This window comes from Sorex fumeus, unplaced genomic scaffold, assembly GCF_029834395.1.
Source record: "Sorex fumeus unplaced genomic scaffold, SorFum_2.1 ptg000041l, whole genome shotgun sequence".
NCBI lineage: Eukaryota > Metazoa > Chordata > Mammalia > Eulipotyphla > Soricidae > Sorex > Sorex fumeus.
The window spans coordinates 7,797,094-7,810,328 of record NW_026606098.1 but is presented as its reverse complement, the minus strand read 5'-3'; the positions used below and the strand labels follow the sequence as shown (position 1 = coordinate 7,810,328).

General features: G+C 61.9%; 1 protein-coding gene across 1 annotated transcript; it reads left to right on the top strand.

Moving 5' to 3' along the window:
* The first annotated feature begins 4,179 nt into the window (after positions 1-4,179).
* On the top strand, positions 4,180-12,454 carry IL12RB1 (interleukin 12 receptor subunit beta 1). Its single transcript, XM_056119677.1, has 15 exons — positions 4,180-4,312; positions 4,513-4,639; positions 5,341-5,510; positions 5,876-6,015; positions 6,245-6,290; positions 6,371-6,450; positions 6,839-6,958; positions 7,529-7,751; positions 8,344-8,475; positions 8,951-9,073; positions 9,192-9,353; positions 9,598-9,732; positions 10,224-10,320; positions 10,999-11,080; positions 12,290-12,454. Exons 1-15 carry the CDS (start codon positions 4,180-4,182, stop codon positions 12,452-12,454), a joined length of 1,935 nt encoding a protein of 644 aa, XP_055975652.1.
* Positions 12,455-13,235: the final 781 nt, after the last annotated feature.

Sequence of the window (13,235 nt, the reverse complement as noted above, 5' to 3'; positions counted from 1 at the left end):
TTTACAAGAACATGTGACCGTGGTGGCTGTCAGTCTGAGAAGGGCTGCAGGAGCAGAGGGCTGACTGGAGCTTAGCTCAGGACGAACAACTGTCACAGGCGGCTCTGCTCACAACTGCTCAGCCGCACTGCACAGGAGGGACGTGCCCGAACCCCTGCAAGGCAGCCATGATCCTCTTGCCGTTCCCTCTGACTCACTCCTGCTGTTCTGCTGACAACAGCACGACTGAGCACAGGAAGACACAGGAGCCGAGTAAAGCTCCTGCTTCTCAGACCCGCTTTGCAGTGACCTAAAATTCTCATACCAGAAAATTCGCCTTGTAAGATGTAAGGTTCGGGGGCATGGAGGGCACACACGTGATGCAGTCACCACCTCTAATTCCAGAACACTGCACCCCCAAAAGAAGACTGTCCACCTGGGCAACGGCCCCTCCCCAGGGTCTGTCCTAGGGGTTTCCTAGGGGCTGCGGGGGCTGCAGTTCTTGCTTCTCTCCCCAGTGGAAGGGTTTGGATTCATATACATTGTAGCCTAGGTCAGCTCTTTGTTCCTTTTTGTGGTTGCATAATATTCTGCTGGGTAGCCCACAGTGGTGGTTTCCCATTGTGCCCTGAGGGACACTGGCCCCATCCGTTGTTCGAATCCTGCTGCCCTATGCTCCGATACAAATATGGGTATTTTACAGGGGAAGGTCACACCCAGTCACGCTCAGGCTTCCGTGCTCTTTGCTCCTGGCTTTCTGCTCAGGGATCACTCCTGACGAGGTTTGGAGGCCAAGGCGGGGTGTTGGGAACAGAACTCGGGTTGGCTATGTGCAAGGCCAGCACCCTCCCCGCTGTCGTCCCATCTCCCCCCCCCCCCAAGTTTTGGTACTTCGTGTTGCACTGGGGAACACAGACGGCGGAGCTCAGGGTGGTGCCCGGTGCGGAGGGAGCCCTGGGACTGGGTTCTTGACCTGCCCCTGTGAGCTTATGCGTCAGCTGACCTAAGCAGAGGCTCTATTTCCCCCAGGCCTCGAACACAAGTTCTTTTCTTGCTTTGGTTTGGTTTGGGGGCCACACCCAGTGGCACTCAGGGACCACTCCCGGTGGGGCTGGAGGAACCCAGTGGGGTGCAGGGGGCGAGACAGGATCTCCTGCTGCAAGGTGAGTGCCCGCACCCCTCACAGGCTCCCTGTGCGCTCGCAGGTGCAGGACACCCTGCTGGCTCTGTACTCGGGGCTTGCTCCTGGCACTGCCAGCTGCCCGCGCTGCTATGGCTCTGGCCCTGCTCTAACTTTTTGTTTGTTTGTTTTGCTTTTTGGGTCACATCCAGCGATGCACAGGGGTTACTCCTGGCTCTGCGCTCAGGAATTACCCCTGGCGGTGCTCAGGGGACCATATGGGAGGCTGGGGATTGATCCCGGGTCAGCCGCGTGCAAGGCCAACGCCCTGCCCGCTGTGCTATCACTCCAGCCCCCCTGCTCTAACTTTTGAAGCCAACTCGTAGACCCTTGTCCACACAGCCCTGCTCCAGAGATGATGGAGATGGGGAAGCGGGGAACGGTGGCGCTTGGGCAGGCAGACGGGGTGGCAGGTATCTAGAGGAGTCACCTCTCTTGCTGAACTGGGGAATCCCTACGCAAGCAGCCCCTCTGCGGGTCCCAGGAACACTCGTTGCTGCCGGCGTGACTTGCCCCATCCAAGGCACGTGCGCCCTTCACAGCCGGCTCAGGTCCGTAGCACAGAGCCTTCCTGGTGGGAACTTCTAAGCATCCACCAAAACCCTCCTCCTGTTCAGGTGAGCCCAGGAGAGGCTCAGGAAGGAGTGAGTGGGGGGCTTGTTTTCTCTGCCACATTATATTACCTTTCAGACACCCTCGGACCACCCCCCAGAGGCCTCAGAAAATTAGGCTGAATGGAAATATTCCTTGCAAACTCCTACACATCCCTCCCTGCCCTCCCCACATGGCCCAGAGGGGCTTCCAACACTGCAATCTTGTTTGGCTGAGAGGGGCCAGACCTCCTCCCGAGAAGCTGAAGGTCACTGTCCCCAGGAAGAAGGCGGAGGCTGCAGGGGTGGGAAAGTTCCTGTCACAGTTTCCGGGGGCCCCTTGGCCAGATCCTTCCTGCCTCCCTTCCCCCCTGAGCTTGAGGTTCCTAAAAGTAGGGCAGGGCTGGGCTGTGTGGGCAGCTATGGTGACGGGGAGGGTGGCTCCGACTCATGCTTTGACCTTAGCAACTCATTTTGGGGTGTCTGGGCCACAACCAGCGGGGGCTCAGGGGACCCTAAGCAGTGGCGGGGCTCAAACCCCGGTCAGCCGCGTGCACAGTGAGAGCTCTGCTCACACGGGACCCCTGAGTCTCCACACCAGAGCCACCCAGGCAGCTCTGGCTTCCTGTTTGCCACCTGTCAAATGGGGTGACAGGCCTCCAAGGCCCGGGGGCTGGGGCAGGGCTGGCATTGGTCCGCATCTCTAAGGTCCCCTCTCCCTGCTCTCTGTGTCTCTCCTGCAGACCCCACCCGGGCTCCCCACAGCCACCCCTGCGCAGCTCAGCCTAGAAAGGCGGCTGTGTGTGAGGTCACGGGCCGGCGCCCCGCGTGCCAGGCTGGGGACACTGCCCCTTTGTTCCCAGACCCTGACCTCAGGCCTGCTGGCTGCCGGCCGCCCTCACAGGGGCTCCTCCCACTGCTGCCTGGGCCTCAGTCTCCCCAGGAGCGCCCCTTAGCCTCTCAGAGGCCACAGGTTCCCACCCCCATCTCCTTCCAGAACATTCCAACCCGTACAGGCACTGATCCAGGAACACTTATCCCTCCGCCTCCAGTGATACCCCCGCCAGGGCCACTAGATCCCTCTTCTTGTTTGCCCCATCCCCCGCGATGCTCAGAGGTCACTCCTGGCTCTGTGCTCAAGGGTCACTCTGGTGGGACTCGGGGACCGTGGAGGAGCCGGGGAGGGAAGCCAGTGGGCTGCGTGCATGGCCCCATCCCCTGGGTCCCCTTGGGTGATTCTTTGCGGTTCACTCATTTTCTGGAGCCAAACATTCCAGCAAGAGTCAGTTGGGGGAACCAGAGAGACAGGACTGACTGTTAAGGTGCCGGGTTCGATCCCCGCCACAGCAAGGGTTCCCCAAGCCCTGCCCAAGAGATCACTGAGCACAGAGCCAGGAGTCAGCCCTGAGCACCGCCAGGTGTGGTGCAGGAAACCATCAACAAATATCTGTTTGGGGGGCCCAAGTGTACCCTTAATCACGTTTGTCTGAGAGTGCAGACGTCCCAGGGACCCGGGGCGCTTCCCTGGTGCTCAGCCCCCCAGGTTACAAACTCATGCCCCCGGGGGCCCCTCCAACTTCAACCACAGACTTTCCTATTAGTTTCTCAGCCTCACTATCAACCGGCCCGGCCAGTCAGAGAGAAGAGCTGCCCATAGGGCACTGCCCCTCTGGCTGGGGATCCAGACTCGAACCCCCCTACTCCTCTCCAACACTCACTGCTCTGGGCTCAGGCTGTGCAGTGAGGCCACCACCACCGAGCTGACTTCCTGAGTTTCTCTTTCACTCTTGCTTGTGCCAGAAGTCCCGACGTCTCCTCCGTGAGAAATCATTTTATTTTCTCCTGCCCACGGCACGGGGTTCCTGGCTGGGGCACCTGATGGGGCAGTCTGCGGCCGTGCTGGTGTCTCTGCCCGTCCTCCTCCTGCTGCCCCCCAGGCAGGGCGGTGAGTCCCCCTGGCCCTCAGCTGGGGGGTCTGGGACAGCGTGCGAGCAGGGCCCCCACGGTGGGTCCGGGCCACCCACGTGGGATCTGATGCCCCCCGGAGATGCTGCTGTGCACTGTGGGGGCCTGAGGGTGGGAAGGGTGGTGAGTGCGTAGAGGGGTGGACAGACTGAAGGACAGACAGACAGATGAACAGGGGAGTGGATGGATGGATGAGTAGGTGGGTGGGCAGATGAATGCACGGGTGGATGGATAGACAGATGGAAAACCAGACAGATGAACGGGCGAGGGGATGGATGGGTGGGCAGAGGGACAGATGGATGGATGGATGGATGGATGGATGAATGGATGGATGGGTGGATGGGTGGGTGGGTGGGTGGACAGATGGTGGGTGGGTATATAAAATGGGTGAACAAACTAATGGATGAGTGGGTACATGCGTGGACAGATGGATGGACAGAGAGACGGACAGATGGGGGCGGGTGGATGGAGGAGGATGGATGGCGGATGGGCGGGGAGCCTGAGCTGCAGTGTGACGCCGCCCACTGTCGCTTTGTCTCAGAGGCCTGCGCCCCCGGGGAGTGCTGCTTCGGGGCCCTGCCCTACACAGAGGACTCAGGTCAGGGGGCCCCATGTGTGGGTGCAGGGACAGGGAGCAGCCCCTCCTTCCGTGCCCCTCCCCCGCCCCTGGCTGAGGGGCTGTGGGAGGGCTGTGGGCAGGGGGTCTCAGGGTCGGGTTCACATGGGGTCGCACTCAGACCCCAGGTGGACATGGCGGGTGGGCATAATGCCCCACCCCCTCTCTCCATGACCCTCCAGGGTCCCCATGGGCTTTAACGCCCGGACCCCAAAACCTGACCTGCTACCGGCTCTCCGATGGCCACTATGAGTGCTCCTGGGGATACGAGGGGCCACGCGAAGGGGTCAACCACTTTCTGCGCTGCTGGTGAGCACCAGTCTTGCACCCCTGCCCCATCCCTGCCTCTGACCCTACAATCCCTGCTCCTGACTTTGCACCCTTGCCCCTACCCCAGCACCCCTGCCCCTATCCACACACCCCTGCTCTGTTTTTTTTCTTTTTGCTTTTTTGGTCATACTGGCGATGCTTAGGGGCTACTCCTGGCTCTGCACTCAGGAATCACCATGGCGATGCTCAGGGGACCCTATGGGATGCTGGGAATCGAACCCGGGTTCGGCTGCGTGCAAGGCAAACGCCCTACCCGCTGTGCTATTGCTCCAGCCCTCACTCACACACCCCTGTTCTTACCCACACACCCCTGCTACCCCTACTCCCCTGCACCTGCACCCCTGCCCCTACACCCACGCCCCTGCTCCTGTCCCTGCACCCCTGTTCCTGACCCCGCACCCCTATCTCCAGACATGCGTCTGGGGGGGGGGTTCCTGCCCTGGTCTGATTGCCCGAGAAGGGAGGGTGGGGTGAACGTGCCAGTCCGGGTGAGCACTGCAGTGGAGCTGCCACTGGGGCTGGCTCGGCCTCTCCTCATCCTCCCTCCTCACCCTCTTCCTCCCCACACACCCTGAGCACCCTTGGTTCAGTCCCCCTTGGGTCAGGGCGGGGGGTCCGGATTCTAGAGTTCCCCTATCTGCACCCCAGACTCACCGCTGCCCCCCACTCCACCTTCACAGCTTTGGCCCCCGGCGCTGCTGCTACTTCGCAGTGGGTGCAGCCACTGCCTTCCAGTTCTCCGACCAGGACGAGGTCCCCGTGCGTCGCACCGTGTCCTTCTGGGTGGAATCCTGGGGGCCCAGGGGCATGCAGCGTTCCCCTCGGGTGAACGTGACCCTCAACAGAATGGGTGAGCAGCCGCCCCAGCCTCGGGCCCTGGTGAGTGGATGGGGGGGGGGTCCTGGTCCCCAGGAATGACCGATGTAGTCTCTGTTGCCTGGCCCCTGAGCTGAGGCCACTGCCTGGCACTCTCCTGGCCCCCACGATCCGCGAACTCGCTTTATCTGGTGCCACTTCCCCAGTGGCCTGCAGGGGGCGCCACACACGAAGCCTGAGCCACTTCTCCCAACTGCATCCCCAGCCCCGATCAACCTCCACCACCCCCTGCACTTTTGGGGAAGAGTGACTGCCCAGAGCCCGGAGGGGTGGGCGCTGGGGAAGTTCTCTGGAATGTTCCACAGGAACGCCTCGAAGCCCTCCTGGTCCCCTTTCTAGTTAAGTACGACCCTCCCACTGGTAACATCAAAGTGTCCAGGCGGCATGGACAGCTGCTGATGGAATGGGAGGCACCCGAGGACCAGGGCGACGCGCAGGTGCAGTTCCGGCAGAGGCCAGCAGGCGGCTTCTGGGAGCTGGTGAGCTCCCTTCTGAACCTGTTGCATACACAGACCTGGGGTGGGAGGGCTGTACCCCCAAACAGTGTCCCTCCCTGTGTGCCCCTGCTCATCGCTGGGGTCTCTGCTATAACAGTGGTCTCACGCCCCCCCCCCCCGCTATGGCTCCCTGTCACCCACATCTGTATCCGGCTTGCTCTGTGCTGCCAGAACCAAGTCAGGGTGACTGGCCTGCTGGGTCTCCTTCCAGGGTGACTGTGCACAGCAGGGAGGTGGCCACCAGGACACGATGCACGGTAATGGGGGGCTGCACCCACCACGTCAGGCCCCCAGGGAGGCTACTCGGCTGCCTGATGTCATATTCGTTTCTCCCCAGAGTCCTGCCTCTGGCCCCTGGAAGCAGGAGTTGTGCGAGAGTTCCAGTTTCGGAGACGGTGGGGCCGAGGGGACCCCAGGGTGCCCTGGAGCAGATGGAGCAGTTCTGTGTGCAGCCCCCTCGGTGAGAGCGCCTGGCCCCAGAAATGGTGGTGCAGCATTAGAAATCAGACGGGGGAAAAAAAAAAAGAAATCAGACGGGGACATTAGAAACCAGGCAGGGAGTGTTAGAAATCGGGTGGCGGGTGTTAGAAATCAGAAGATAATTAGAGACCAGGTGGGGAGTGTTAGAATCCAGGTGGCAGATGTTAGAAATCAGGCCTGGAGTGTTTAGGGGTTCGGGGCCCAGCAATGCTCAGAGATGCCAGCCTGTGCCAAGGGTCTCCCTGCTCTCAGATTCTGGAAACAACCTGACAGCCCAGGACAAGCCTGTGTCAGGTGGCAGAGGCTCTGCGCCCCCCAACCACAGGCCGCCATCCAGCACCCCCTCATCTTTCTCACCCCAGAGCCCCCGGCACTGCCGCAACTGAATATCTCGCTGGGGCCGCTGGGCCCAGAAGGGAGGAGGCAGCTGATCCTGGATGGACAGGTGACATTCTGCCTGTGAATGACCCTTTTGGCGGGGGACAAGCCCAGTCTCAGGAGCGAACCCACCAAACCTCTCCCAGAGAGGCTGCTCCAGAATTCTGCCCACCCCCCAGAACTGACTCCGCTGCATCCCCCCCACCCCCCCAGCCCACTGATCACTTTGTCTTTGGCGCCACCTAGTGGTTCTCAGGGCTCATTTCTGGCTCTTCAATCGGGGAGCACTCCTGGGGGCGGGGACCATATGGGGTGCAGGGGATTAAACCCAGGTTGACTGTGTGCAAGGCAAGTGCCCTAACCACTGGATTATCTGGCCCTCCTCTAATAATTCTTAGGGAAAATGTACAGATATCAGGTCCCAGGGCCCCAAGAGGAAACCTCCTTCCCTAGAACTCAGTGATGTCAAATTATGCCCCGAAAACTGTCTCACAGATGGGCATGCTGACGTCCCAACAGCCACGCCAGCATTGGGTCTTACTCATTTTCCCCCCATTTTGGGGTGTTCTGATATCCGTGTCCTCGGGGTTCTGAGCATGTCGGGGTCCCCACCAGCCGTCTCTCGCACCTATGCCAGCTGCCTCAGCCTGCGCTTCCAGAGGGCTGCCGTGGGGAGGTGACCTACCGCGTCCACCTGCAAATGCTGTCCTGCGCATGCAAGCCCGAGGCCACAGCTGTTCAGGCTCTGCACCTCGGGAGAAGCTTCGACATCTCGGGCGCCGCCTACCGCCTGACGGTTGCCCCGGAGGATGGCGGCAGCCCCAACCAGTCCTGGCACATTCCTGCCCAGGCATACACAGGTGCCTCCTCCCACCGGGGGTTGGGGAGGCGCAGCGACTCGGCTCTCAGTTCCCATGGATTTGGGGGAGGGGGCCTGGGCCTCCTGAGGGCCTGTTCTCTGGGGTCGGTGCTAACGGCCAGGCCGAGGCCAGCTGCACCCAGAGCCGTGGCCGCCAAGGCACAGGTGTCTGAGCATCCGAGGAACATCCTGCCACATGCACAGAGGCCAGGGAATTTGGGGTAGAGTGACGGCACAGCGTGGAGGTCACCTGCCCTGCCAACAGCCAACCCGGCCTCAGTCACTGTCCCCTGTGGGCGTCTCTGGCGCCTGCTGGGTGATCTCTGAGCTCAGAGCACACGATGTGGGGTTCTGGGAGGCAGGCGGGGTGCGGGATGGAATCCTGTGGGCCGAGTGCGAGGCCAGAGCCCCGTGGCCGTGCTCTCGCCCCAGCGGCTCCGTGGGCAAGGTCAGCGCCGATGCTTCCTGCTCCCAGCGGCGCGTTTCTAGATGAGCAAAGCCCGCATGCACGCGGTGCAGACACAGGGCCGCCCTGGAGCCCGCTCCACCCCCAGCCCCGCCCCCTGACTCGGTGCTCCGGGGTCTCCCCACAGGAGCAGCAGTTGCCGCCGGGGGCAGCCCGCGCTGGCCCGACCGAACTCCGGGCACGACCTACTGCATCGAGTGGGAGCCCCAGAGCCCGGAGGAGGGCAACGCCTCCTGCACCCTCCTGACCCCCCAGGCCGGTACGAGATGCCCCTTGCGTCTGCCCCCCCCCCACACACACACCAGGCTGGAGTCCCCGTCTGTCCCTAAGAGACTGGCCTGCAGCTCAGCCATTTCCCGAGCTCGCCCCGGGTCACACCTTTGGGTAATGAGTGTCACCTCTGGGGTGTTGGCCAAACACCAGCACCGTGTGAGAGGCTGTGGCAGCATGACCATGCTCCAGGGCACCCAGGGCAGGGACTGTTCTGTCCCCCACTTCCTGCCAGGGTTGTTCCAGTTCCCAGGAACTCGGACCCCACGGGCTGGAGACAGACACTCGCCTTTGAGAAAGGGCTGGGCCATGGGGAACACGGTTCATCTGGGAGGAGACTCAGGGACTCAGGGAGGGGTTCCGCAGGAGGGGGCATTTTTGCAAAGGTTTTGAAGCACGAGTAGGAGAGCGTTAGGGACTCCTGGGGTCCTATCTACCTGCCTGGCCCTTGCTGGTTCTCCCAGCGAACCACAGCTGGACCCGAATGGCTGGAGATTGCGGCTGCATCACCATCTTGGCCTCTGCGAGCCCAGAGAAGCTGGCCACGTGGTCTTCCGTCCTGTCTACCTTCCGCTTCGGGGGCAACGGTGAGTGGCCCTGCCGTCTGCGGGGGCTTCCGGGGTCCCCACGTCTCCCCGTGCACGGGGCGGGGCGGGCAGCGGGGGCTGAACGTGCAGGACACGGGCCGGGCGCTTGGGTCTGCAGCCCCGGGAGCCGGGAGCCCGCAGCTCGTGCTGGTCAGGAACGTCACCTCGCGCTCCGCCAGCGTGTCCTGGACGCCGCCCGCGCTGGGCGCCTGCGCGGGGCTCCTGCGAGGCTACGCGGTGCGCTACAGGGAGGAGGCGCGCGACGACGCCAGCGCGGCAGGTAGGTGGGGCCGGGCGGGGCAGACCCGGGAGTGCACCCACTGGTGCCTTGTCGGAAAAGCGTCTGAGTGTTCCCCGGCACTGCCGGCTGGGCGGCCCCTCACAAACCACCCCTTCTTAGAGGGAAACTGAGGCCCAGGAGGCTCCAGCGGGCAGTTGCGGGGAGGGAGGGCAGGTCTCGGGGACATCAGGGCCTCCCTGGAGTGGATCCCGGCAGGCCGACTCATGCCCTCCGCATCCCGCAGAGCATCCCGTGGGGCCTGCCCAGACCCACGCCCACCTCCGTGGCCTGCAGCCGGGCCGGCCCTACGCTGTGCAGGTGCGTGCCCACCTGATGCAGGGTCCCGGCACCTGGAGCCCACCCGTCTGCTTCCACACAGGTGAGGGCGCTGCCCAACCCTGGGCTGTCCTGTCCCCACCACCAGCCACTCACACTCCTCCCACCTGCCCACTTGAGCCATTCAGCCTCTAATCATGTTTTCCTTCTTGTCCAACTGCTTTCATCCTTTGAAATCTGGCTATAATGCTACCTCCTCCAGGAAGTCTTCCAGGCTTCCTGTGGAGCTCTGGCTAGCTAGCTGTGCTACTCGTCCTTCCTAGAGCTGACATCTGGGAGTGTGTGTGTGTGTGTGTGTGTGTGTGTGTGTTTGTGTGTGTGTGTGTGTGATAGGGGAGTTATCTATCCAGCTTTGGTCTTTCCTGCTAGGGGGAATCTTAGAGAAATTGAGGGACAGGGAAGCAGTTCCGGGGTCTGGGACTTCTAAGCAGGTATTTCACCAGGCATGTGGGTCCCGCGGCGCCCACCCGATGGCCCATGTGCTGGGCCCATGCCCATAGTGACTCCCCCCGACCCAGGCTCTCCCCTCCCCAGATGATGAGCTGTCAGCACTGTCCACCTTCCTGGCGTCCGTGGGGAGCTTTGTGGCTGTCTTTCTCCTGGGCATCCTGGGCTACCTGGGCCTGAGCAGGTAAGTCCAGCCTGGCACAGGGGCGGGAGACAGCCTTGGCCATGCACTCCTGGCACTGCCACGCCCAGCAGTACTCGGGGGAATGCGGGCTCCCCCCCAGCTCAGCCCTTGGCACTGGAGCCCACCGTTACTCCCTTTCCAATTTAAGAGGGATTAGGATGAGTCAGGGGGTTGGAAAATGCAGCCGGAGGGACTAGAGCAATATCACAGTGGGGAGAGCGCTTGCCTTGCCCACAACCAACCCAGGTTCAATCCCTGGCATCCCATAGCACCAAGCACCGAGCACCCCTAGGAGTGATTGCTAAGGCAGAGCCAGCAGTAACACCTGAGCATCACCAGGTGTGACCCAAAGAAACAGAAGAGGGAGGGAGGAAGAGAGAGAGAGGGAGGGAGTGAGGGAGAGAGAGGGAGAGAGAGAAAGGGAAGGAGAGAGGGAGGAAGAAAGAGGGAGAGGAACAGAGAGGGAGGGAGAGAGGGAGAGAGAGAGGGAGGGGGAGAGGGATGGAGGAAGAGAGAGGGGAGGGAGGAAGAGAGAGGGAGAGAGAGGAAGAGAAGGAGAGGGAGAGAGAGAGTGAGGGGGAAGGAGGAAGAGAGAGAGGGAGGGAGAGAGAGGGAGAGAGGGGGGACAGAGAGAGGGGTGTGCGGCAGAAAGCATGGCTTCTGACCCCCCTCACCCAGGGCTGCCCGGTGCCTGTGCCCGCCCCTGCCTGTGCCCTGTGCCAGCTCTGCTGTCCAGCTCCCTGACGGCCACTGGAAGCAGGTAAGAGACGTTTCTGACCCCAGCGCCCATGCAGAGTGAGGGCTGCGTGTCTGATCATTTCATTTTCCCCAACTATGGAGGCCGGGGCAGGAAAAGCAAGTCCCACTTCATTTTACTTTTTGGCTTTTTGGGTCACAGGGGTTAATCCTGGCTCTGCACTCAGGAATTACCCCTGGCGGTGCTCGGGGGACCATATGGGATGCTGGGAATCAAACCCGGGGTCGGCCGCATGCAAGGCAAATGCCCTACCCTCTGTGCTAAGGCTCCAGCCCAGGCCCACAGATCCTATTTGAATCAGAAAGGGCAACCTACAGTTTGTCAGGCAGAGGCACCCCCGGCAGAAACCTCTGGTGGGTCACTTCCCAGTCACAGAACTACATATCCAAGTGGCTTTGACAGAAAGAGAAGCTGACGGGGCTGGAGAGATAGCACAGCGGGTAGGGTGTTTGCCTTGCACGCGGCCGACCTGGGTTCGACTCCCAGCATCCCATATGGTCCCTTGAGCACCGCCAGGAGTATCCAGGAGTAATTCCTGTGCATTGCCGGGTGTGACTCAAAAAGCAAAAAAAAAAAAAAACAAAAGAGAAACGGAGAGGGGAACTTGGGCGGGGGGGGGGGGGGGAGGCTGCAGGCATGTCTGGATCCATCATCCAGGGCCGCCCCTCTGTAAGCAGCCCACTCTCCATGCTGGCTCCTCCAGACATGCGGGGCCTCCCCTTGCTGGACCCGGGGTGTCCATTGTCCCCTATTAACTGGAGTGAAGGTTAGAATTGTGGCCTCTATCACTGACCTATGACTGGGGCTGCTGTTGGAACCAGGAGGGCTGTCCTTGCTGTCCCAAGCACTGGGCTGGAGGTAGGTGCTGTGCCCCAACCCCAACGGGATGGGAGGGCAGAGCCGAGGAAACAGCCCCTCCTGGAAGGTGAAGAAGGGGGGAGTTGGGACTGGAGCAATAGCACAGCGGGTAGGGCGTTTGCCTTGCACACGGCCGACCCGGGTTCGATTCCCAGCATCCCATATGGTCCTCTGAGCACCGCCAGGTGTAACCCCAAAAGCAAAAGAAAAAAAAAGAAGGGGGGGTCACTGAGGAGCAGATGCTGCTGCAACCAGCTTCAGGGTCCCAGAGGGGCTAGGCAGCAGGCCTGTTGTTGAGGAAGGGACATAGGGACCCCCAAGCCCACACACTCGACTCCACCTCTCTCTCTCCAGGCTTGGTTTTGGGTCAGTCCGGCAGACTTCCTGGAGGAGGCATCCCTACAAGAGGCCTTGGCAGTGAACACATCCTGGGAAGAAGGCGAGGAGGCTGGCCCAGACACCCCTGGGCATCCCCACCAGAAGCTGGAGGCCCCACAGGGTGCCCCCAAGCCCTCCTAGGGACGTGGAGCTACCGGCTGAAGATGGGGGCCTGGGGCTTGGATGTGGGGAGGCTGGAGGGCAGGTGGGGGGGTCCCACCTGGGCGGCTGGACTCCCGTGAGCACAGAGCCTTGGGCTGGACAGCCCTGGACATGGGAATCTGCAGTCTGAGCAAGGACCTGGGGACACCATAGGTCAGTGGCTGATGGACTCTGGATTCCCAGAAGCCCCTATGAAACTATGCAGCTGCCCCAGTCTGGGCGTGATGCTGGACTCAGAGAGGGCGGGTGGCTGGCCCCCGACGCACAGCATCGGCAGGCCGTGGATTCTGATGGGAGGCCAGGCGTCTCCAGACACAAGCGCCCTCAAACCTAATAGGTCCTGCAGCCATGCTCCGGCGCCCAACAAGAGCCTGACCATCCGTCTGTCGTCCACCCATTCCGTGTGCCTCTGGGAGTCTCTGAGCAGTGGAGCTGGCTGACCACTGTCAGGAGCCCCCAAAGTCAGGGCTAGGCAGGGTGGGCGCTGCTGTGGCAAGTCACCCCTGAGGGGGACGGCCTTGCTCCCTGCCCCACACCGCCTAGGCGACTGTCTGCTCTGGGCAAGGGGGCTGGGGCCTAGCACGGAGGGAGGGCATTTGCCTCGCAAGTGGCTGACGTGGGTTCAGTCCCCGACACCCTATAGGGTCCCCCGAGCACAGAGCCAGGAGTCAGCCCCGAGCGTCCTGGGTGTGGCCCAATCCAACAAAAAACACCAAAGCTACCAGGCAGGATCTGGTTCGTTTTGTGCAGCCTCCAAGTG

Bases quoted from the DNA above. Each gene is read 5' to 3' on its own strand.
- IL12RB1 (XM_056119677.1), top strand. From the start codon at position 4,180: ATGGAGGAGGATGGATGGCGGATGGGCGGGGAGCCTGAGCTGCAGTGT. The intron at 4,640-5,340 runs GTGAGCACCAGT...CCACCTTCACAG, and splicing joins AACCACTTTCTGCGCTGCTG to CTTTGGCCCCCGGCGCTGCT. The intron at 9,733-10,223 runs GTGAGGGCGCTG...TCCCCTCCCCAG, and splicing joins ACCCGTCTGCTTCCACACAG to ATGATGAGCTGTCAGCACTG.